The sequence below is a fragment of the Scyliorhinus torazame genome, chromosome 5, assembly GCF_047496885.1.
Source record: "Scyliorhinus torazame isolate Kashiwa2021f chromosome 5, sScyTor2.1, whole genome shotgun sequence".
Taxonomy (NCBI): Eukaryota; Metazoa; Chordata; class Chondrichthyes; order Carcharhiniformes; family Scyliorhinidae; genus Scyliorhinus; species Scyliorhinus torazame.
The window spans coordinates 118,909,663-118,933,659 of record NC_092711.1 but is presented as its reverse complement, the minus strand read 5'-3'; the positions used below and the strand labels follow the sequence as shown (position 1 = coordinate 118,933,659).

The following is a 23,997-nucleotide window of genomic DNA, read 5'->3' as shown; positions in this document are numbered from 1 at the left end:
CGAATATCCTGTAAAAGGAGTTTACAAAAGTCATCACTCAGTCCAGGATAGAAATTCTGAACAGACAATTCTAGTTTCTCTGGAACATTTTTTCCTCTCTTGTTCCCCCAAAGCTGTCAATCCCAGTCCCACACACTCTCCCTCCTCCCTGGGCTGAAATGCAAACCCATCCATTGACTCCATCTACACCTCCCGCTGCCTGGGGAAAGCGGGCAGTATAATCAAAAATCCCTCCCATCCGGCTTACTCACTCTTCCAACTTCTTCCATCGGGCAGGAGATACAGAAGTCTGAGAACACGCACGAACAGACTCAAAAACAGCTTCTTCCCCACTGTCACCAGACTCCTAAATGACCCTCTTATGGACTGACCTCATTAACACTACACCCTATATGCTTCATCAGATGCCAGTGCTTATGTAGTTACATTGTATTCCTTGTGTTGCCCTATTATGTATTTTCTTTTATTCCCTTTTCTTCTCATGTACTTAATGATCTGTTGAGCTGCTCGCAGAAAAATACTTTTCACTGTACCTCGGTACACGTGACAATAAACAAATCCAATTCAAATTAACCACATTTCAGTGAGTTGGCCAGATCAGGTAATGCCGGTGCAGACTTGATGGGCCGAATGGTCTCCTTCTGCACTAGATTCTATGATTAATTCCGACCTCGGGTCACTGTTTGTGTGGAGTTTGTACATTCTTCCTGTGTCTACGTAGATTTCCTCCGGGTGCTCTGGTTTACTCCCACAGTCCAAAGATGTGCAGGTTAGATGGATTAACTCTGCTAAATTGTCACTGGGAGGGGTTGTGGGGATAGTGTGGGGAATTCGACAACGTGGGATGCTCTGTCAGAGGGTTGTTGCAGACTCGATGGGCCGAATAACTTTCTTCTGCACTGAGGGATTCTATGATTCTACATTGGATCCAATGATATGTTCACTCACACACTGCAGCCTGACTCTTATTATGGGAACAGACACTGTGTTTGTTACTCTCAAAGTGAATGAATCCTTTGCTGTTTATCCTCTGGGCCCCATCCCCACTATTATTGTCTGATTGTCCCACTGAGACTCTCACTGTTATTATTGGACAATCAGCGAGTCAGACTGAGCCTGTGGCCGCTCTCACCATCTGTAACCATCACAATGCCCGGGTGATTGAGGGCGGCTCCGGACCAATAGGAAAAGGAGAGCGGATCTGGAGGACCGATCGGGAGCGGCTGGTCCTCCAACCAATCGGAATGAATGAGGGGCGGGGCCGCTGTGATTTAAGCATGCGCAGTGTGGGTAATGGCGAAGCAGAAGGGCGTCTTCTTTAGATTCGAAATTGGTAAGACGTTTAACAATATGGAGGGAGCGAGAGACCGCGGCGGTGGGCGGAAACATTGTGTGAAGCTGTTGTGAGCTTCAAACCGCGGAAAAGTTTACGGGACCCAGTTTGTACCGAGCGGGCCTGCAGCTCCAAATATTCGGCTCGGGTTAACGGCCGCCATCTTTATTGGATGTGCATCACGGCGCATGCGCGTTTGTCATCTTTGTCGGGGCGATGTTTCTATGAGTGGGAGGAGCTTGTTCCCCATTGTTCAGAATGGAGACAACTTGTCCATCAAACTGCATTAGTCTTTGAGTCCCAATGTCTTATTGATGCAAAGCGGTGGCAGAGATGGAAAGAAAAGGAAGCCAATCCTGCTCTCCAGATTTCACTGTCCCTGTGGGTTTCCTCCGGGTGCTCCGCTTTCCTCCCACAGTCCAAAGATGTGCAGGTTAGGTGGAGTGACCATAATAAATTGCCCTTAGTGTCGAAAGGGTTTGGGTGTAGTACTGGGTTGAGGGGATAGGTTGGAAGTGCGGCTTTAAATGGGGTGCTCTTTCCAAGGGTGGGTGCAGACTCGATGGGCCGAATGGCCTCCTTCTGCACTGTAAATTCTACGATTCATTGGACATCCTGTCCCATGTGTCCAAAGCTCTGCGGCTCGGTTCAGTCACATGAAGACCCAGGGCAGAAACTCAACCCTGAGTAGACAACACCCTCAAATCGAGAGACTGCTGATGACAACGAGGGTTAGCGTGCAGCGGGGGGCATGAGCGGTCATCCTGGAGCAGGAGTAGAGAATGTTGATGCATTTCTATCCTGGACTGACTGTGATTAATTTTAGAAAAACCTTTTACAGGGGATTAGTAGGGGAGGATTTACAGCAAACTCAAACCAGGAGAAATGTTTATCTTTCCTGAATTTTATTTCTGGACTGACAGTGATGCCTTTGTAAACTTCTTTCACAGGGGCTTAGAAAGGGATTCGTAGACCGGAAACTCACAACCAATCCTCACATCAAATTCTGACAGCACCATTTGGGTTATCAGGACCTGGAGATTATCGACCTTCGTGTGTAAGCATTGAGTTCAGATCATTACCACTCACTGTGTAAAATCTCCCTTGTAGATCAAAAATTGTGTCCCATAATCCTTTTATAATCTGCTATTGAACAGCTTTTCTTTATCTTTTGCCAGGTTTGCTGTTGTCATTTCTGGTGCCTGGGTCGCTGCCGGGTGGTCCGTCTGGTTTCATTCCCTTTTCCTGTTTTTGTAGCGGTTGAATGGGCTTGGACCAGTCCATAGGTTCCAGTACGCAATTGAAGTTTGCTCCAATAATCAATTGATGTATATCCAGGTCTGGGATGGATCCCAACAATTTTTTTATAAATGACACATCGTCCCAGTTAGCGGCAACGACCCACTGACCACCATGTATCTCCCATTAGTGTCCGCAATGATCTTAGTAACCGAAAGAGGGATCTGTTTACCGATTAGCATTGCAGCACCTCAGGGGAAGCACGGTGGTGCAGTGGTTAGCACTGCTGCTTCACAGCACCGAAGTCCCAGGTTCGATCCCGGCCCTGGGTCACTGCCTGTGTGGAGTTTGCACATTCTACCCGTGTTTGTGTGGGTTTCACCCTCACAACCCAAAGATGTGCAGGGTATGTGAATTGGCCATGCTAAATTGCCTCTTAATTTGAAAAAATGAATTGGGTACTCTAAATTTATAAAACAAAAGAATTGCAGCACCTTGAGCCCTTCGTCAAAGCCCGAGTGAAACACTTGGCTCACCCCTCCACAGTCTGGTCTGATCTCTAACCCACAAGTGAGTCTCCTGCAAGAACACCACACCAGCATTTAGATTCTTTAGGTGAGCGAAAACCCGCCACCTCTTCACTGTTCAACCAATCCCCTTATGTTCCAGGTGACCAGCTGAATCAGGGGTCCCCCCCCCCCCATCCCCCCCCCAATCATGGAATCATGGAATCAGCCATGAGGGACTAGCCAGTAAACCTTCAAAATGTACTGGCCAAGAGTCCACCCAAGATGGCTGCCATATGCACACCCATACACAGAGTAAAACAAAAACAGTTCTTTAGTCATCAGGTAGCTAACCCATATCCCTCCCCACCCCCTATATATCTACATTGTGCTTCATAAAGAAAATCTCCCTTCATCCCCGAACAGAAAAACAGATTTTATCAGAAAATATCAAAAACGAGATAGAGGAAATCACAACACCCATTCCACCCCACAGGAAACATAGATCTTGTCCAATACAGATAACTGGACCCCAGTCCATGTTTTACAATGAAGGCACTCCTCCAGTGTCCCGAAATGGAAGTCTTTGGACTCCTATGTGAGATGCAGCTTTGCGGTGTATACCACCCCGAATCAAACTCCTTTCTTACAGAGCGCAGCCTGAATGTTATTAAAGGGGGCTCGCTTCCTCACCAGCTCGACTCCCACATCCTGGAAAATCCTCACTAGGATAACTTGAGTGAATCCCTTCCCACACTCAGAACAGCTGAATGGTCTGTCGCCGGTGTGACTACGGTGATGAATCTCCAGCTCAGAGGGAGATCTGAATCCCTTCCCACAGTCCCCACAATTCCATGGTTTCAGGATGCTGCTGGTATCCTTGTCCCTCTCCACGTCGACGATCAGTTTATGTCTTGTCCCCACAGAGAGCATGTGTACGGTTTTCCCCCGCTCCGAATGGTGTAATGTTTTTTCAGACTGTGTAACTGGTTAAAACTCTTTCACAGTCAGTTCACTGGAACTCTCACACGAGTCGTGTGTGTATCGTTTTTTTTTTTTCAGTCTCACTGATCTTGAAAACCTTTTCTTACAATCAGAACAGACAAACATTTCTTCTTTCACATTCACAGGCCAATGATATTCAGGTCCTGATGAATGGAGTGACTCTGTTAAATCTTGATGTGAAGTTTGATTTGAGTTTCCATCTGTAAATCCTCCCCTTGTAATATCCTGTAAAAGGAGTTTATTAAAGTCATCACTAGGGGCAGGTACAGTGGCTCAGTGGTTAGCCAAGAACCCGGGTTAGATCCCGGTCCTAGGTCACTGTCCGTATGGAGTTTGTACATTCTCCCTGTGTCTGCGTGGGTCTCACCCCACAATCCAAAAAGATGTGCAGGGTAGGTGAATTGGCCACGCAAAAATTACTCTTTAATTGGGGTAAAATAAACAATTGGGTATTCTAAATTTTTTTTTTTTGTAATTTAAAAAAAAAAAAAATAAAGTTACCACTGTCAGTCCAGGATAGAAATTCTGAACAAACAATTCTAGTTTCTCTGGAACATTTTTCCCCGTCCCACACACTCTCCCTCCTCCCTGGGCTGAAATCCAAACCCATTTCTTTCCTCCACTCCCAGTTTTCTCCCTCCCTCTCCTCTGCCTGGGTTCAGTTCTCCAGCTCCTGTCTGCAGACTGACAATAAAACCAATGGGTCTTATTGGGGGTTTGGGGCCTCCAGCGGGTGTTTGTGAATCCTCCCCGCCCACCTGCCAGGGTTTCCTTCCTTCCCAGAGATCAGTGTCCTCATTGATGATTTGAGCCCAAGCTGGAACCATGCTAAATTGCCCCTTAATTGGGAGAAAAAAAATACGTGAATGTTCACGGCTCCACAAAGTGTTTCCAACTCCTCCCACCCATCTCCTTAACACCGGCATTGTCAAAGTCGGGGGCGTGACCCGCAGGTGGGTTGTGGGCAGGTGTTGGGAGGGTCGCGGAGCCGTCCGTCGCGGCGCTCCCAAACACGCAAATGCATGTGGAGCAGCTGTAGCAGCCGACTGTTACTAATGCCGGCTGCAAGCGCCCTTCAAAATGCCCACAAACATATAAAACCATGCGGCCGCACTGCGCATGCATGCCCGCTCACCGGTGCGCAAGCTCAGAGTTTTGCGCCTGCTCAGAGTTTTGCGCATGCGCACCGATGAGCGGGGCACGCAGGCGCAGTGCGGCCGCATTTTCTAAAATCTAGTCGCAGCCTTTTTGAAGGCTGTTCGCAGCCGGCATTGTTAAAAGCTGGCTGAAAAAGTTTGGGGAGAATGATGTGATTGGTTGCTTTCTGAACTTTGATGCTTATGAAGTGGAAGTCTCTTACTCAAGAATGGCGAGTGATCCAACGATGGTTTCACCGCAGCTGTAACTTCAACCAGGAATGTCAATCTGGAAGCTTTATCAATTAATTGATTTTTTAAGTGTCTTTTATTTTTTAACATTTTTAATTGTAATGTTTAGGTGAAATCTGGTGAACCTCCAATTTCTGGACGATGAAAACATTTTCAATTTCTGCAGTTTTTTTCCTGTTAAATTTTATCAAATAAACCCCCCCCCCCCCGAACTTGTAAAAAAAAAAGCCAACCGTTGCCTGCAAATTTGTGCAATCAGAGACGCAGAAGATTTTAAAAAAAAAAATTCTATGTATTCTTCATGTCTGAAGGGAGGCAGAGAGTAGGTCACACCCCCTGAACATTGACATCACGGGCTTTGGATGCGATTGCGATTCCTCCCTTTTGTCAGCAGCAGACAAGGTCAGGGAAAATGGTGGGTCGCGACGGTCGGCCGGCGTGGGTCGCAAAGGTCGGCGGGTTGAGTCCCGAAGGTTGGCCGGTTGATTACAAAATGGGTCCCCGGAAAAAAAAGTTTGAAAAACGTTGCCTTAACAGATTGACGCATTTATTTGACTGACTAAAAGCATGGTGCTTAGCGCTGCTGCCTCACGGCGCCAAGGACCCGAGTTCGATCCCGGCCCTGGGTCACTGTCCGTGTGGAGTTTGCACATTCTCCCTGTGCCTGCATGGGTCTCAGCTCCACAACCCAAAGATGTGCAGGGTCGGTGGATTGGCCACGCTAAATTGCACCTTAATTGCAAAAAAAAATAATTGATTACTCCAGTTTATTTCAAAAAAGCATTGTCTCTTTCCTAATGTTCGCAATTAAAGGGGTGGGTTCCCCAGGAGATGGCTGACATTTCAGGGCAATTAAATTAACAATGGACAGAGATATGTCGAGTGTTGTTGCATGGTCCAGATTAGATATATTATTTTGTAATAAATAAATGTATTATTATTTCTTGTATTGTAATATAAGACTGTAGCTACGTTATAGATTTCCAGTCATCTCTTCCCTCAGAGGGTTGTTAGTCTTTGGATTTCTCTTCCACAGGGACCAGTTGTATCTGGGGGTCATTGAATATATTGAAGCACAAGTTGGACAGATATTCTATTGACAATGGAGTTAAGGGTTATGGGGAACAGGTAGGAAAATAGAGAGAAACCTGAGATGAGGAGGGATTTCTTCACTCGAGGATGTGGTGAAGCTTTGGAATTCTCTACCCCAGAGGAATATGGAGCCTCAATCATCAGGCATGTTCAAGACAAATATTGATAGGTTTCTGGAAATTGAAGACATTGAGGGATATGGAGACTGTGTGGGGAAAATGGTGCTGAGGTAGATCGGCCAAGGATCTCATTGAATGGTTGAGCAGAGTCGGTGGGCCGAATGGCCTACTGTTGCTCCTATTCTAATCTCTGTGTCCTGGTCAGGAAGCAGTGAGCTGAGCTTGGATCTGTCAATCAACATGAATCAGCACCTTCAGGAGAATTGGGAGGGTGAATATTAGATACAGCAGAGTGAGAATGGAGGGAGATTGTGTGGGATGGAGATTTACAGCTTTTCGAGAACGAGAGTAAATAATGTCCCATTGGAATAGAATTGCCTGTTTGGAATTTTGTTCCTGTACTAACAATGACTTTTGTAAATTGTTTTTAAAGGATATTGGAAGAGGAGGAATTACAGACAGAAATCTCAAACATCACGTCTCGATGTGACAAACTCACTCGATTCCTTCTGATCTGAATATCATCGGGCTCTGAATATCATTGGCGAGAAGGAGAAATGTTTGTCCGATCTGTCGGCTTCAAAAGATTTTAAACGTGAGTGTGACTGGAAAAGGACCGAGACCCACACAACACACACCCGAGTGCGAGTTTCCAGTGAAATGAAAATCGCTTATTGTCACAAGTAGGCTTCAAATGAAGTTACTGTGACAAGCCCCTAGTCGTCACATTCCAGCGCCTGTTTGGGGAGGCTGGTAAGGGAATTGAACCGTGCTGCTGACCTGCCTCAGTCTGCTTTCAAAACCAGCGATTTAACCCTGAGCTAAACCAGCCCCTAACTGACTGTGAAAAGAGCTTAAACCAGTGACACAGCCTGAAAAAACATCACACCATTCACAGTGAGGAGAGACAGTGCACACGTTCTGTGTGTTGACAAGGAATCTGCTGATTGTCCAACCTGGAGAGACACGAGACCCAAAACATGGAGAGACCGTGGAAATGTGGGGACTGTGGGAAAGGATTCGGAGCCCCATCTGTGCTGGAGATTCATCGCCGCAGTCACACTGGGGAGAGGCCATTCACCTGCTCTCAGTGTGGGAACGGATTCATTGATTTATCCACCCTGCGGAAACATCAGCGAGTTCACACTGGGGAGAGGCCATTCACCTGCTCTCAGTGTGGGAAGGGATTCATTCAGTTATCTTGCCTGCAGTCACACCAGCGAGTCCACACTGGGGAGAAGCCGTTCACCTGCTCTCAGTGTGGGAAGGGATTCATTCAGTTATCCACCCTGCGGACACACCAGCGGGTTCACACTGGGGAGCGACCGTTCATCTGCTCTCAGTGTGGGAAGGGATTCATTCAGTTATCCACCCTGCTGAGACACCAGCGAGTTCACACTGGGGAGAGGCCGTTCACCTGCTCTCAGTGTGGGAAGGGATTCAGTGATTCATCCACCTTGCTGAGACATCAGCGAGTTCACACTGGGGAGAGACCGTTCACCTGCTCTCAGTGTGGGAAGGGATTCAGTCATTCATCCACCTTGCTGAGACATCAGCGAGTTCACACTGGGGAGAGACCATTCACCTGCTCTCAGTGTGGGAAGGGATTCACTCAGTTATTCGGTCTTCAGACACACCAACAAATTCACACTGGGGAGAGGCCATTCACCTGCTCTCAGTGTGGGAAAGGATTCACTCAGTTAACCAACCTTCAGACACACCAGCGAGTTCACACTGGGGAGAGACCGTTCACCTGCTCTCAGTGTGGGAAGGGATTCACTCAGTCATCCAGCCTGCGGACACACCAGCGAGTTCACACTGGGGAGTGACCATTCATCTGCTCTCAATGTGGGAAGGAATTCCCTTGGTTATCCACCCTGCTGTCACACCAGCGAGTTCACACTGGGGAGGGGCCATTCACCTGCTCTTAGTGTGGGAAGGGAATACATTGAAAATAGGAGCAGGAAGAGATCATTTGGCCCTTTGCGCCTGCTCTGCCATTCATTATGATCATGGCTTATCATCCAACTCAATAGCTTAATCCCGCTTTCCCCTCCATATCCTTTGATTCCCTTCGCCCTCAGTGCCATATCTAACTGCTTCTTGAAAACATACAATGTATTGGCCTCAACTATTTCTTGTGGTAACAAATTCCACAGGCTCACCACTCTCTGGTTGAAGAAATGTCTCCTCATCTCTGTCCGAAATGGTCTACCTCGTATCCTCAGACTGCGGTCTCTGGTTCTGTACACTCCAACCATCGGGAAAATCTTTCCTGCATCTACCCTGTCAAGTCCTGTTAGAATATTATAGGTTTCTATGTGATCCCCCATTCTTCTGAACTCCAGCGAATACAATTCTAACTGATTCAATCTCTCATACGTCAGTCCCACCATCCCAGGAATCAGTCTGGTAAACCTTCGCTGCACTCCCTCTAGAGCAAGAACATCCTTCCTCAGATAAGGAGACCAAAACTGCACACACTATTCCAGGTACAGCCTCGCCAAGGCCCTGTATAATTGCAGCAAGATATTCCTGCTCATGTACTCTAATCTGCTCGCAATGAAGGCGAGCATACCATTTGCCTTCTTTACTGCCTGCTGTAGCTGCTTGCTTACCTTCAGTGACTGGTATACGAGGATACCCAGGTCTCGTTGCACATTCCCCTCTCCTAATTTATGGCCATTCAGATAATAGTCTGCCTTCTTGTTTTCTTCCCTCATCTAAATAGTTAATATATGGGGTGGCACAGTGGTTAGCACTGCTGCCTCACTGCGCTGAGGACCAGGGTTCAATTCTGCCCCAGGTCACTGTCTGTGTGGAGACAAGTTCTTGTGTCTCCGTGGGTCTCAACCCCATAACCCAAAGATGTGCAGGGTAGGTGAATTGGCCACACTAAATTGCCCCTTAATTAGAAAAAAAGGAATTTGGTACTTTAAATTTAAAAAAAAAAAAATCATTTGTATATCTGGGGCCCGAGCACCGATCCCTGTGGTACCCCACTAGTCACTGCCTGCCAATTTGAAAAAGATCATTAATACCTACACTTTGTTTCCTGTCTGCCAACCAATATTCTATCCATCGCAATACACTACCCCTGATCTCATGTGATTTAATTTTACGCACTAATCTCTTTGCGGGACTTTGGTCAGAAGCCATCTGAAAGTCCAAATATACCACATCCACTGGCTCCCCCTCATCAACTCTACCAGTTACACCCTCGAAGATTTCCAGTAGATTTGTCAAGCATGATTTCCCCTTCATAAATCCATGCTGACTCTGTCCGATCCTGCCATTGTTTTCTAAGTTTTCTGGGGCTGCACGGTAGCACTGTTGCTTTACAGTGTCAGGGTCCAAGGTTCGATTCTTGGTTTGGGTCACTGTCTGTGCGGAGTCTGCATATTCTCCCCGTGTCTGTGGGTTTCCTCCGGGCACTCCGGTTTCCTCCCACAAGTCTCAAAAGACGTACAGTTAGATAATTTGGACATTCTGAATTTTCCCTCTGTACCCGTACAGGCGTCGGAGTGTAACGACTCGGGGCTTTTCACAGGAACTTCATTGCAGTGTTAATGTAAGCCTACTTGTGGCAAGAAAGATTATTATAAGTGCTTTGCTACAAAATCTTTGACAATGGATTCTAGACTTTTCCCCACTGCCGATGTCAGGCTTACTGGTCTATAATTCCCTGTTTTCTCTCTGTATCCCTTTGTAAACAGTGGAATTACATAATCCACCCTCCAATCTGCAGGAATTGTTCCAGAGTCTATAGAATCCTGGAAGATGACCACCAATACATCCACTATTTCTAGAGCCACTTTAAGTATTTTGGGATGCAGATTATCAGGCCCTGGGGATTTATCAGCCTTCAATCCCATCAATTTCCCCAACTCCATTTCACTACTAATATTGATCTTCAGTTCCTCCCTCTCACTAAATCCTGCGTTCCCCAACATTTCTGGTGTCTGATTTGTGCCCTCATTTGTGAAGACAGAACCAAAGTATGTATTTATTTGCTCAGCCAGTTCTTTGTTCCCTATTATACATTCTCCTGTTTCTGACTGTAAGGAACCTACATTTGTCTTCACCAATCTTTTTCTCTTCACGTACCTATAGAAACTTTTATAATCAGCCTAGTTTCCTGTTTTATGCCATTCCCAACATCACTGCAGTTTGGGGGTCTATATACGATGCCCAATAATTATTTTGTCCCTTGGTGTTTCTCAGTTCTACCCATACATTCCACATTGTCAGAGCTAATATCCTTCTCACTATTGCATTAATTTCCACTTTAACCAGCAGTGCCTCTCTACTGCCTTTTCCTTTTTGTCTGTCCTTCCTAAATACTGAATATATTCAATTCCCATCCCTGGTCATCCTGCAGCCATGTCTCCATAATCCCCATTATCTCACACCCATTTACGTCTATTTGCAAAATTCACTTGGTTATGCCGTCTGCAGTCACACCAGGGAGTTCATACGGGGGAGAGGCCGTTCACCTGCCCGTAATGTGCGAAGAGATTTAGTAATTTATCGCACTTTCTGAGACACCAATAGGTTCACAACTGATTACAGGGATTGGACTCTGCTGTTCTTGTTTCTGTTCTCAATGACATCCAGGACTGCATTTTGTTCATTCTGTTGGTCAATGGGGATGGTCAGAGGCTTTCTTTCTGCTAGACTGGCCGGTCTCATGACTTCGTCTCCAGTGGTATGATTCTCTCTGTGCCTTCTTGCGAATATCTGGTTTCATATTTCACAAGGATCAAATAGTGAGGTTAGAAGATGTTTCATTACCATTTCTGTTTGGAAACCCCAAAAATCATGCCACATTGCCATGAAGATGGGCTATGGTGGTCATATGGTTCTTTTGTTTAATTTATCTCGGTGCTTCTCACAGATGAAAACTATCAGGGTATGAGGGACAAGTTGAGGTGCACTGGGAAATGACATTAAATAGTGTGGTGGAAGACAGGCAATCACTAATATTTAAGGAATTATTACAGCTTTACATGGGGATCGGTTAGCTCAGTTGGCTGGATGGCTGCTTTGTGCTGAGTGACGCCAACAGCACAGGTTAAATTCCCATACCGGCTGAGGTTAGCCAAGGTCTGTGTCAGTATTTGTGTTCCACATGATCCTCCACCTACCCCTCTACATCTCTCTCTCTCTCTCTCTCTCTCTCTCTCTCTCTCTCTCTCTCTCTCTCTCTTCCCCCCCCCCCCCCCCCCATCAGCATCTCCTATTCTTTCTCTCTCATGTATGCATCTAGCTTTACGTTCAGTGTATTCATGCTGTTCACCTCAACCACTTGCTGTGGGAGTGAGTTCCACATTCTCACCACTCGCGGGTAAAGAGGTTTCTATTGAAATTCCTATTGGATTATTGAATCCCTTCATAATCTTAAAGATTCCATCCGGTCACCCATCAGTCTTCTCTTTTCCAGAAAAAAGCAGCCCCAGCCTTTCCTGAGTGTTAAATGCTGTCAGTTCTGTATATTATGAATCTTTGTTGCACCTTATCCAGTGCCTCTATTTCCTTTTTCTTAATAGAGATCACCAATGTTGAAAGTGCTCCCAGTGTAGTCTAACCCTGGACTTATCAATTCTACCCTTTAGAATGGAAACCTATATATGGGCCCCACACTTTAGGAAAGATGTGAAGTTCTTGGAGAGAGTGCAGAGAACATTTACGAGAATGGCACCAGAGATGAGGGACGCCAGTTAGTTGGAGTGACTAGAGCAGCTGAATTTCTCTCCTGAGATCACAGCATCTGGAGGGTGGGGAATGGGGCCATTCAGCCCTTTGGGATCGTGTCGGCTCCCTGTGGAGGAAGCCAGTCTGTCCATTGCCCCATTCTGTCCCCAAATCCCTGTTGGCTTATTTCTCTCCGTGCCCATCCAATTTCCTATTGAAATCCTTCCATCATTTCTGCGTCTCCTACCCTCATAGGCAGTAGGTTCCAGGTTGTTACCACTCCCTTTACATGTACACAAGGCTCCTAGAGCACAGAGGAGTCTATTTGGCCCATTTGTCCCATGCCAGCTCTTTGTACAGCGACCCATTTAATCCCATAGTTTGACTTTTGTTTTCTTTTACAGAATGCATCAACTTCCCTTTTGGAAGTTACAGTGCAATGAGATTCCAGCACCATTTATAGACAGTGCATTCCAAATCACAACAACTCGCTGTGTTTTACAACAAATAATTGTGCATGTGGTGTGTCTGGATTTTCACAGAGTATTCAAAATGGTGTCGACGTGATTATTACACAAAATTAAGTCTCCATCTTTATCAATTATTTTGGTGAGGACACCGAGTGTAATATGTCCGGGTTTAGCGACCGTGAGAACAAATGTACATTTCTATAAAACCTCTCATGACCATTGGACCTCCTAAAGTGTTTTAAAGCCAATGGAGTACTTTTGAAACATATTCACTGTTGTAATGTAGGAAGCTGTAAGTACGCATGTGTAATCACATTTAGTTTTAAAAATTGTGGGCGGCACGGTGGTGCAGTGCTTAGCACTGCTGCCTACAGCACTGAGGACCCGTGTTTGAATCCTGGCCCTGGGTCACTGTCCGTGTTTGCATATTCTTCCCGTGTCTGCGTGGGTTTCACCCCCACAACCCAAAGATGTGCATGTTAGGTGGATTGACCACACTAAATTGCCCCTTCATTTGAAAAAATAATAATTGGGTACTCTAAATTTTTTTTCAAATAGTTTTGAAATTGTTATTTTCATAGTGTATTCACTGTCATTAGTAACAAGGTCAAGGAAGCCCTTTTATACCTCTAACATGGGGCTTCGTGCAGCCATTTCACCTGTACCTTTTCTATATTAACTATGTATCGATTTCATAGAAAATATACAGACAGACACATACACACCAATATATTCTACAAACACACATACCAGGCATTCATGGATGCAACAACACCCAAGCAAACACATATGGGACATGTCCTGTCCTATCAGGCAAACTTAAGGGAGGCAGAGAGAGACTGGTGAAAATTGAAATATACGAAACAGTGAAGAGAACAACAAACCTCAGGAGGACAGGGAAAAACTGGGGAAAATAGAAATATAGGAATAATGGGGAGGATTGTAACAAATTCCAGGAGAACAGAGAGAGACTGGGGAAATGGAAATATAGGAAACAGTGAGACTGATCACAACAAACTTTAGGAGGACAAAGAGAGAGACTCGGGAGAATGGCAGACACATAGCAGATCAAATGTACAAACCATAATGCTTAAATGTTTATCAACTTGGGAACAATATCTGAATAATCTGGGTGGAGAGACACAACACAGATGGGAAACAGTTTAAACAGTGCAGAGAAGAAAATAAGAGGGAAATTACCAGCAAGAAATGCACAGAGAAAAAACTGAGATTGGCTGAATACAGGAGCAGTAAAACGAAACTGGGAGACATGAAACATTCATTATTAATATTGGTGGAATAAATCTGTCTGGGATCAATCAGTTGAAAGACATTTTACTAAAATACGTGTGTGATGTAATAAACATTAAATACACAAACAATTCACGTTTATGTTGCATTCTGGCAGGTCAACTAAACCATGAATCAGAGTGAGCCAGAGGATCAGTGGTTTCACACATGTCAGTGTGTTATGGGATGTTATTTTGCAGTGCCATGGATTCATGTTGAGATAAGCAGTGTATTCCTGTTTTCACTGTATGGGAATTACAGCAGTGTTTTGGGACTAAATTGGAAAGACAAGCAAAAAGATGTCAGCAAAAAGCTATTTAAATATTGGGACAGTTAATACTCCTGTTAAGGTTTATGGGATGTTGTCATTATTGTTAAGGTGCTAGAAAATGCAAGTCATTGATTGTGGGAATGAACTGACTTCCTCTCTGAGCTGGGAACCCATGATACAGTCATTTCAACGGGTATTCCCGTTGATTACCTTAATTCTTATTCTTTTATTTTGTCTTCATTGTTTTGGTCTATTGAGACATACATTTAACTCGAGCAGAGGAAGTAAGCAACACAAAGTGTCAAAATCGTACACTGTGTTATCAAGTTTTCTATTTTGGACAGACAAATCCAGACTTTATGGCACCCAAGAGATATATGGGGTTTGTTCTAATTGGTTGACTGGTGGTCAATGGATTGGCCAGGGACAGTATTCCACCCGGCAACCGCCAGCGATTTGTTCTTATCAGGTGTGGTTTTTCAGAGAAAACCCAGGAGAAGCCACTGGACCCTCAAGGTGGAAGCAACTTTCTCACTCTGCTCTGCTGCCTACTGTCTGAAGGCATGAAGCTTCTCGATCCTGGAAGAAGAAACTTTCTCTCTCAAATGCTGGCTGCCTGCTAGTTCTGTGAGTCTACTGTGAAAACCATTGCAAGCTGAATGTAAAGGCAACATCCATCTGAAAGCCGCGAGTGAGGAAACAAACTGCAAGACGTCCATCTGAAACAAGGACTCTTAACCTTTTATTGTCACCATTACGTTCACACCCTCTTTCACCTCTATGTTTGTTTGTCTATGTGTAGAGAGTGGGGTGAGTTAAGGGGAGGTGGTTGAGAGTTCGATATTAGATTGTAGAATTTTTTTTCTCTAAAAATAAATTTAAGAGCACCCAATTATTTTTTTTCCAATTAAGGGGCAATTTAGCGTGGCCAATACACCTAGCCTGCACATCTTTGGGTTGTGGGGGTGAAACCCACGCAGACACGGGGAGAATGTACAAACTCCACCTGAACAGTGACCCAAGGCCGGGATTCAAACCCGGGTCTTCAGCGCCATAGTCCCAGTGATTAGATAGTAGAATTAACCAGTTGCATGTGTTGCCTATTTAATTATAGTTACTGTTAATAATATAAGGTTAATAGTGTTTAAATTTACAAGGCCAGGTGACTGTAGTTATTGGCCAGCTGAAGACCTGGGGTATTTTAAGATAAAAGTTAATTTCAATGTTTTGGGACTCTATGTCAAGTGGGGCTGGAATTGACCACGCACTGGCCCAGGGTGTCATGACACTGCAGATTGACCACTTAGCAGCTGAATGTGGGAAGAGCTGCTCTTGGTCATACCATTTACTGACAGCACAGTCACATTAGAGAGAGACCATTTAAATACTTTAAGTGAGCCAGGACATCTTGTTATTTTCCAGCGGAACATGCCCCTAGCTTAAAGATTCAAAGGTTTCATGCATGATCAGCACAATCTTACTGGAGAGAGACTGTTTAAATGTCCTCTGTGTTGGGAAGAGATTCACTTGTTGATCGTACTTGCTGAGATACCGCTGGAAGCGCGGTAGCACAGTGGTTAGCACTGTTGCTTAACAGCGCCAGGGTCCCAGATTCGAATCCCACTTAGGTCACTGTCTGGCGGAGTCTGCACGTTCTCCCCGTGTCTGTGTGGGTTTCCTCCGAGTGCTACGGTTTCCTCCCACAAGTCCCGAAAGACATGGTGTTAGGTAATTTGGACATTCTGAATTCTACTTTAGTGTACCCAAATAAACCCCGGGCATTTTCACAGTAACTTCATTGCAGTGTTAATCTAAGCCTACTTGTGGCAATAATAAAGATTATTATTATTCATTTGTGCCTATAGGGATGGTTTTAGAACAAAGAAAATTACAGCATAGGAACAGGCCCTTCGGCCCTCCCAGCCTGCGCCGATCCAGATCCTTTATCTAAAACTCACCTATTTTCCAAGGATCTACTTCCCTCTGTTCCCCGCCCATTCATATATCTGTCTAGATGCATCTTAAATGATGCTATTGTGCCCGCCTCTACCACCTCCGCTGGCAAAGCGTTCCAGGCACCCACCACCGTCTGTGTAAAAAAACTTTCCATGCACATCTCCCTTAAACCTTCCCCCTCTCACCTTGAAATCGTGACCCCTTGTAATTTACACCCCCACACTCGGAAAAAGCTTGTTGATATCCACCCTGTCCATACCTCTCATAATTTTGTAGACCTCAATCAGGTCCCCCCTCAACCTCTGTCTTTCCAATGAAAACAATCCTAATCTACTCAACCTTTCTTCATAGCTAGCACCCTACATACCAGGCAACATACTGGTGAACCTCCTCTGCACCCTCTCTAAAGCATCCACATCCTTCCGGTAATGTGGTGACTAGAACACACAGTATTCCAAATGTGGCCTAGCCAAAGTCCTATACAACTGTAACATGACCTGCCGACTCTTGTACTCAATTCCCCGTCCGATGAAGGCAAGCATGCTGTATGCCTACTTGACCACTCTATCGACCTGCGTTGCCACCTTCAAGGTACAATGGACCTGAACTCCCAGATCTCTCTGTACATCAATTTTCCCCAGGACTCTTCCATTGACTGTATAGTACGAAGTCTTACAACACCAGGTTAAAGTCCAACAGGTTTGTTTCGATGTCACTAGCTTTCGGAGCGCTGCTCCTTAGGTGAATGAAGAGGTATGTTCCAGAAACATATATATAGACATAAATATTGTCTTATTTGACCTAGAGTATTTAAACATCCATCCTTAGCCTCAACATCCGTCATGTCCCTCTCCTTGGTGAATACCGTGCAAAGTACTCATTAAGAATCTCACCCATTTCTTCTGACTCCACGCATAAATTCCCATTTTTGTCTTTGAGTGGGCCAATCCTTTCTCTAGTTACCCTCTTGCTCCCTATATACGAATAAAAGACTTTGGGTTTTGTCTATTTAGTTCTACTGTGTCTCACAATTTCAGACCAACTCCAATTTCCCTTCTCTGGACTTTGAGAATGGGTCGTGCTTGTGCGTTTCTGTATGGTCCTTCAGTCCCAGTCGACATCCAACAACAACAAATAAATCTCTGAGCCATTATCTTCAATGGCGGGCATTCTGCCCAGCATACATCGCGGCAGAGACTGTCTCGATACGCACAAGAGACCATTGCGCAGGCGCGGAACAGCCCAGTGTAAGGAACATGCGCAGTGATGGTGATGGGGAGCAGCTTGTTTCTGGTCTCCACAGCGGGTAAGGTAACAGTGTGCCCGAGAGAGCAATGGGCGCTGTGGGTGGGCGGAAAGACTTGATAAACACTCAGTGTAAGACCTCAAACCGCGAATAAGACACTCTCAACCCTGCGGCGCGCTTCCCCGGGCCGCAGCATTTCCGGCAGGGGCCAGGCCCGGGTTAATGTTAAAGGAGCAGCAGGACGCATGCGCGCCGAACCCTGTCCTTCAGCAAGTGGAGAGAATGTTGTGAATTTCTCTCCTGGACTGATAGGGATGGATTCATCAGGATCTGGATATTATTGACCTTTGAATTTTAGCATTGAGTTCCAGGTCATTACCACTCACTGGGTATAATTTATTCATCACATCCCCACCACCACCCTTACATCTTACCCCCAGGTCGTAAATCTGCCCTGAAATCATTGTATGATCGGATAATGGGGATGTTTCTTTATCTACCTTATCTAAACATATAAACTATCCAAACCTATCATAAACTGGTACACCTCTATCAAATCTCCCCTCTGCCATTTGCTCCATGGACTCTTATGGACTGACCTGATTGACACTACACCCCTGTATGCTTCACCCGATGGCAGAGTTTATGTAGTTACATTGTGTACCTTGTGTTGCCCTATTATGTATTTATTTTATTTTATTTTCATGGACTTAATGATCTGTGGAGCTGCTCGCAGAAAAATACTTTTCACTGTATCTCGGTACATGTGACAATAAACAAAATCCAAATCCAACCGAACATTGCAACTATAATCCCTCATCCCTGGAACCATTCTGGTAAATCTCCTTTGCACCCTCTCAAAGACCCTCACATCCTCCATACTGTGTGGTGATCACTGGTTTGCACCGACCCAGATGTTCTGTCTTCCTGTCTGTGATGTCATCACACACCCACAATTGCACAGTGACATCACCCCCACTTCCCGGGTGTCTCCTCAATGGTGTCACTAACAAGACCAACAGCAAATATTGCCAAACCCCAGTTGGTGAGATTATAACGTTTGAGCTTCTTGAACCGCTGCAGTCTGTGTGGTGAAGGTGCTCCACCAATTATGTTAGATTAGGAGTTACAGGTTATTCACCCAGTGATGATGAAGGAACAGTGGTGATATATGTCCAAATCATTATGCGCTACTCTATTTATATTGAGCCTTTAAGGTAATGAAACATTCCTCGATATTTCACAGAAATGTTATCAAACGACATTGACACCGAGCCACGTAAGGAGTTATTAGGGCTGATGGCCAAAAGTTTGATCAAAGAGGTAGGTTTGAAGGAATATCCTAAAGGAGGAAAGTAGGATTGAGAGGCGGAAAGGTTTAGGGAGGAAATTCCACAATTTATGGCCTTGGGAAAATGAAGGTGCAGCGTGGCACAGTTAATATCAGAATGTCCAGGAATTAGAGGAAGTGCAGGTAGCCCAGAGGGTTGTGAGGCTGGAGGAGATTACAGTGGTCGGTCAGTGAGCATAGGGGTGATGGGTGAACAGGACTTGGTGTGAGTAAGCACACAGGCAGCAGAGTTTTGAGTGACCCCAGGATTACAGGGAGATTGAATCTGGGAGGCTGGCCGGGAGTGTGTAGGATAATAAGTTTAGAGGTAACAGGAATGGATGGGAGTTTCAGCAATAGATGAACTGGGTTTAGGGTGCAGTTGGGTGAAGTTCCTGATGTGGAAATGATGGTCTTGATGATGATGGGGATTTGTGCTTGTCCACTCATCTTGGGGTCAAATACTATTCTGAAGTTGTGAAGAGTTTGCGTCAACCTCACTCAGTTGCCAGGGAGAGGGTTGGAGTTGGTGTTCAGGGAGTGGAGTTTGTAGTGGGGACTGAAGACAATGACTTTATTTTCCCAGTATTTAAATGGAGGAAATTCCAGTTCCTCTTGTGCTGGGTCAGACTAGTCAGGCTGCTGTGTGATTTTGAGGGGAACTTGAAGGTGATGGTGTTAACATACATCACAAAGGGGGACACATTGGAGTTGTGGTATTGTCACTGCACTTGTAATCCAGAGACCCAGGGTAATGCTCTGGGGAAATGGGTTTGAATCCCACCAGGGCAGATGGTGGAATTTGAATTGAATAAAAATATGGAATTTTAAAAGTCTAATGACGACCATGAAACTATTGTTGATTGTTGTAAAAACCCAGCTGGTAAATGTCCTTGAAGGAAATCTGTCATCCTTACCCAGTCTGGCCTCCGTGTGGAAGCACCCACAGCAATGAGGTTGAGTCTTAAATGCCTCTGAATGGCTGAGCACTCAGCTCTTTCTTGCTGGTGGTAGAACTTCAGAGTTTGGAGATTCTAAGTTCTGTTTGAGTTGAAGACATAAAGGACCGAGTCTTCTGTAGATCCAGACCAGGTGGTAGGTTCTCTTCCCTGAAGGACATCAGTGAACTAGCTGGGTTTTTCTGACAATCCAGCAGTTTTCATGGTCACTTTTTCCCAGTGCCGGCCCCACAAATGACCAGATTCATTCAGCTCAATTTCACAACCTGTTTTTGTGGGTTCTCTCTCACTCCCTATTTTCTGTTTTAAATCAATTTCACAGGGTATGAGAAGGAGATTTGTTGGGAAACTCAAATCGAACATCGCATCAGGATCTGACAGTCACCCAATTTATTGTGACTTTATATCATCGAATTTCGAACATGGAAGGAAAAAGCATCGTTTACAGTGGGGAGAAACCGTACAGGTGTTGTGTGTGTGGACGAGGATTCAGTCGATCACCTGGGCTGTCAAAACATAAATGCAGTCAGACCAGGCAGAAACCGTGGAAATGTGGGGATTGTGGGAAAGGATTCAGATACCCGTCTGAGTTGGAAACCCATCGACGCAGTCACACTGGAGAGAGGCCGTTCACCTGCACTGTGTGTGGGAAGGAATTCATGAAGTCAAAGATTCTGGTAAAACACCAGCAAGTTCACACTGAAGAGAAACCTTTTAAGTGTGGAGACTGCGGGAAGTGCTTTAAAGGTTCCAGCGAACTGATGTCTCACCAACGCGTTCACACTGACGAGAGACCGTTTAGGTGCTCTCACTGTGGGACTGGGTTCAAATGGTCATCTCAACTCACTGTACACCAACGCGCTCACACTGGGGAGAGACCTTTTAAATGCTCAGACTGTGAGAAGTGCTTTAAAAGTTCCGGGGAACTTATGCGACATCGACGTGTTCACACTGACGAGACACCGTACAGGTGCTCTCACTGTGGGACTGGGTTCAGATGGTCCTCTCAACTCACTGTGCATCAGCGCACCCACACTGGGGAGAGGCCATTCACCTGCTCAAAGTGTGGGAAGGGATTCACTCGGTCAACCCACCTGGTTATACACCAGAGAGTTCACACTGGGGAGAAACCATTCACCTGTACCATGTGTGGGAAAGGATTCATTCAGTCATTCGCCCTGCTGATACACCAGCGCACTCACACTGCGTCGGGCCCATTCACCTGCTCCAAGTGTGGGAAGAGAGTCACTACCTTATCCAATCTGCGGATACATCTGCGGGTTCACACGGGAGAGAGGCCATTCACCTGCTTTGTGTGTAAGAAGAGATTCACTCACTCATCCGCCCTGCTGAGTCACCAGCGACTTCACGAGTAACGACAGTGATTGGATTTTTCTGTTAAACACATCCAGGACTGAACCATGTTCATTGGGGCCTGTTTCTGCTGTGAATAAACCCCAGCCCAGTTATAGTAGTTAATATTGTGAATCAAAGTGAAATAAGTAAACTTTCTATTTCACACGCATTGTGTTGAATCTTTTTAATATCTCGAAGACAAATTAGTTCCTTTTGATATGTTCTCCCTCTTCCCTGTCTCCTCCATCCTCCCCTCCAATAAGTGCGAGACAATCCAATCAGCTGCCTCTGCTAGTTTCCTCACTTCTGCCAATCCACCCGGACAAATATCTCTCCGTGTCCAACTCCTCCCGCCAGCCTCCCCACACACAGTGAGTTCATACTGCAGAAAGAGGGTTTAAATGCTGAGACTGTGACAGGAGCTGTAAAAACCCACATTCACTGATGGTTCACCAGTGCAGTCACTCCGGTTCCACTCCATTCACCTGCTCTCAGTGCAGGAAGAGGTTCAGTCGATTGTCCATCCTGCAGCAACACCAGTGAGTTCACATCAGGGAGAGGTCATTCACCTGCTCCATGTGTGGGGAGGGATTCACTGCTTCATTCAACCTGTTAACACACCAGTGAGTTCACACTGACGGAAGATATTCTAAATGTCTGGATTGTGGAACCCATGATGTGGAGATGCCGGCGTTGGACTGGGGTGAGCACAGTACGAAGTCTTACAACACCAGGTTAACGGGATATGGCACTCGACTCATCGATCGACAGTTCCAACGCGCCACAGCGAAAAACCGGACCGACCTCCTCAGAAGACAAACATGGGACACAACCGACAGAATACCCTTCGTCGTCCAGTACTTCCCCGGAGCGGAGAAACTACGTCATCTTCTTCACAGCCTTCAACACGTCATTGATGACGATGAACATCTTGCCAAGGTCATCCCCACACCCCCACTACTTGCCTTCAAACAACCGCGCAACCTCAAACGAACCATTGTTTGCAGCAAACTACCCAGTCTTCAGAACAGTGACCACGACACCACACAACCCTGTCATGGCAATCTCTGCAAGACGTGCCAGATCATCGACATGGATACCACTATTACACGTGAGAACACCACCCACCAGGTACGTGGTACATACTCGTGCGACTCGGCCAACGTTGTCTACCTCATACGCTGCAGGAAAGGATGTCCCGAAGCGTGGTACATTGGCGAGACCATGCAGACGCTGCGACAACGAATGAACGGACATCGCGCAACAATCACCAGGCAGGAATGTTCCCTTCCAGTTGGGGAACACTTTAGCAGTCAAGGGCATTCAGCCTCTGATCTCCGGGTAAGCGTTCTCCAAGGCGGCCTTCAGGACCCGCGACAACGCAGAATCGCCGAGCAGAAACTTATAGCCAAGTTCCGCATACATGAGTGCGGCCTCAACCGGGACCTGGGATTCATGTCGCATTACATTCATCCCCCACCATCTGGCCTGCGAAATCCTACCAACTGTCCTGGCTTGGTACAATTCACACCTCTTTAACCTGGGGTTACCCCATCTCTGGATCTGTAAAGATTTAATCACCTGCTAATGGTCGCATTCCAAGCATTGTTTGGCATCTTTGAATTTGTCTAGATTTGTGTTTCTGGAACAGACCTCTTCATTCACCTGAGGAAGGAGCAGTGCTCCGAAAGCTAGTGACATCGAAACAAACCTGTTGGACTTTAACCTGGTGTTGTAAGACTTTGTACTGGATTGTGGAAAGTATTATAAAATACACTGACAAGAGACTGTTCAGAATCTCTCACAGTGGGACTGATTCAAGTGAACATGTGGACTCAGTGTCCGCCAGCGCACTCACACTGGGCAGAGACTGTACATCTGTTCCATGTGTGGGAAGAGATTCGCTCAGTCATCCCACCTCAACACACATTCACTTGTCCACACTTTTCAAAGTTCTGAGTGTGGGCAGAGATTTAAAAGCAAATCGGATCTGCTGACAGACAAACACATTCACACGAGTAAGAGGCTTTTCACCCGCTGTGTGTGTGGCAAGAGATTCACTTGGTCATCTCACCCACTGAGACACCAGTGAATTCACGGTGATTACAGGGGTTGGGTTCAGCTGTTATTGCTGCTGTTAATCACATCCAGGACTGACCATGTTCATTCTGACAGTTGGAGTTTGTTTTTGCTGATGTTAATAATTCCAGTAACTGGAATGAAGTTTAATATTCTGGATTATTGTCAAATAAATCGGCTTTGTTTAAACCTGTTGTGTATTTAGTCCTTCCTACCTGAGTGTTTAACTTCACCTGTCTGGAGCTCAGAAAGGACAATCTGGGGGAGGATCACACGGCAGGAACAGAACTTCAGCCTGGACACAGTCCTTCAGGGTCACACTGAGAGGGACAAATGGCACTTTGGTCTTTCCCATCTCTCTTCAAAGTCATTTCAGATATAAAATTTATACCAAGTGTGCATAAAATCAGTGCTTAAATGTGAGCAGGGTTTAACTGCTGAGAGAGCAAAATACAGCATGATATATTCAATGAATATATGTTGGTAAGTAATATGAGTTAAAATAACTAAAGAACTATGAAAACTGATTGGAGAACTTAAACTCTAAACAGTGACAGAAAGTGACTGCTTCTTTCCAGAAACTACAAGTTAACGGTTAAACTAATTTCAGACACAAGGTTGAAGGATTGAAACCTCTCAGTTTTCTTCACACAAATGCCTCGAA

The 23,997-nt window shown here is 45.6% G+C and overlaps 1 protein-coding gene across 3 annotated transcripts; it reads left to right on the top strand.

The window, feature by feature from the left end:
- Positions 1-1,280: 1,280 nt before the first annotated feature.
- On the top strand, positions 1,281-23,522 carry LOC140419616 (uncharacterized). Of its 3 annotated transcripts, none has more exons than XM_072503538.1 (4): positions 1,281-1,333; positions 2,284-2,390; positions 7,116-17,669; positions 20,221-23,522. In XM_072503538.1, the coding sequence occupies exon 4, from the start codon at positions 20,321-20,323 to the stop codon at positions 21,272-21,274; it is 954 nt and encodes a 317-aa protein (XP_072359639.1). In that variant the 5' UTR covers positions 1,281-1,333; positions 2,284-2,390; positions 7,116-17,669; positions 20,221-20,320; the 3' UTR covers positions 21,275-23,522. The 3 variants fall into 2 exon arrangements, 2 of the variants coding, with proteins under 2 accessions (XP_072359639.1, XP_072359640.1); XM_072503539.1 differs by lacking the exon at positions 20,221-23,522 and having other exon boundaries at positions 7,116-18,402.
- Positions 23,523-23,997: the final 475 nt, after the last annotated feature.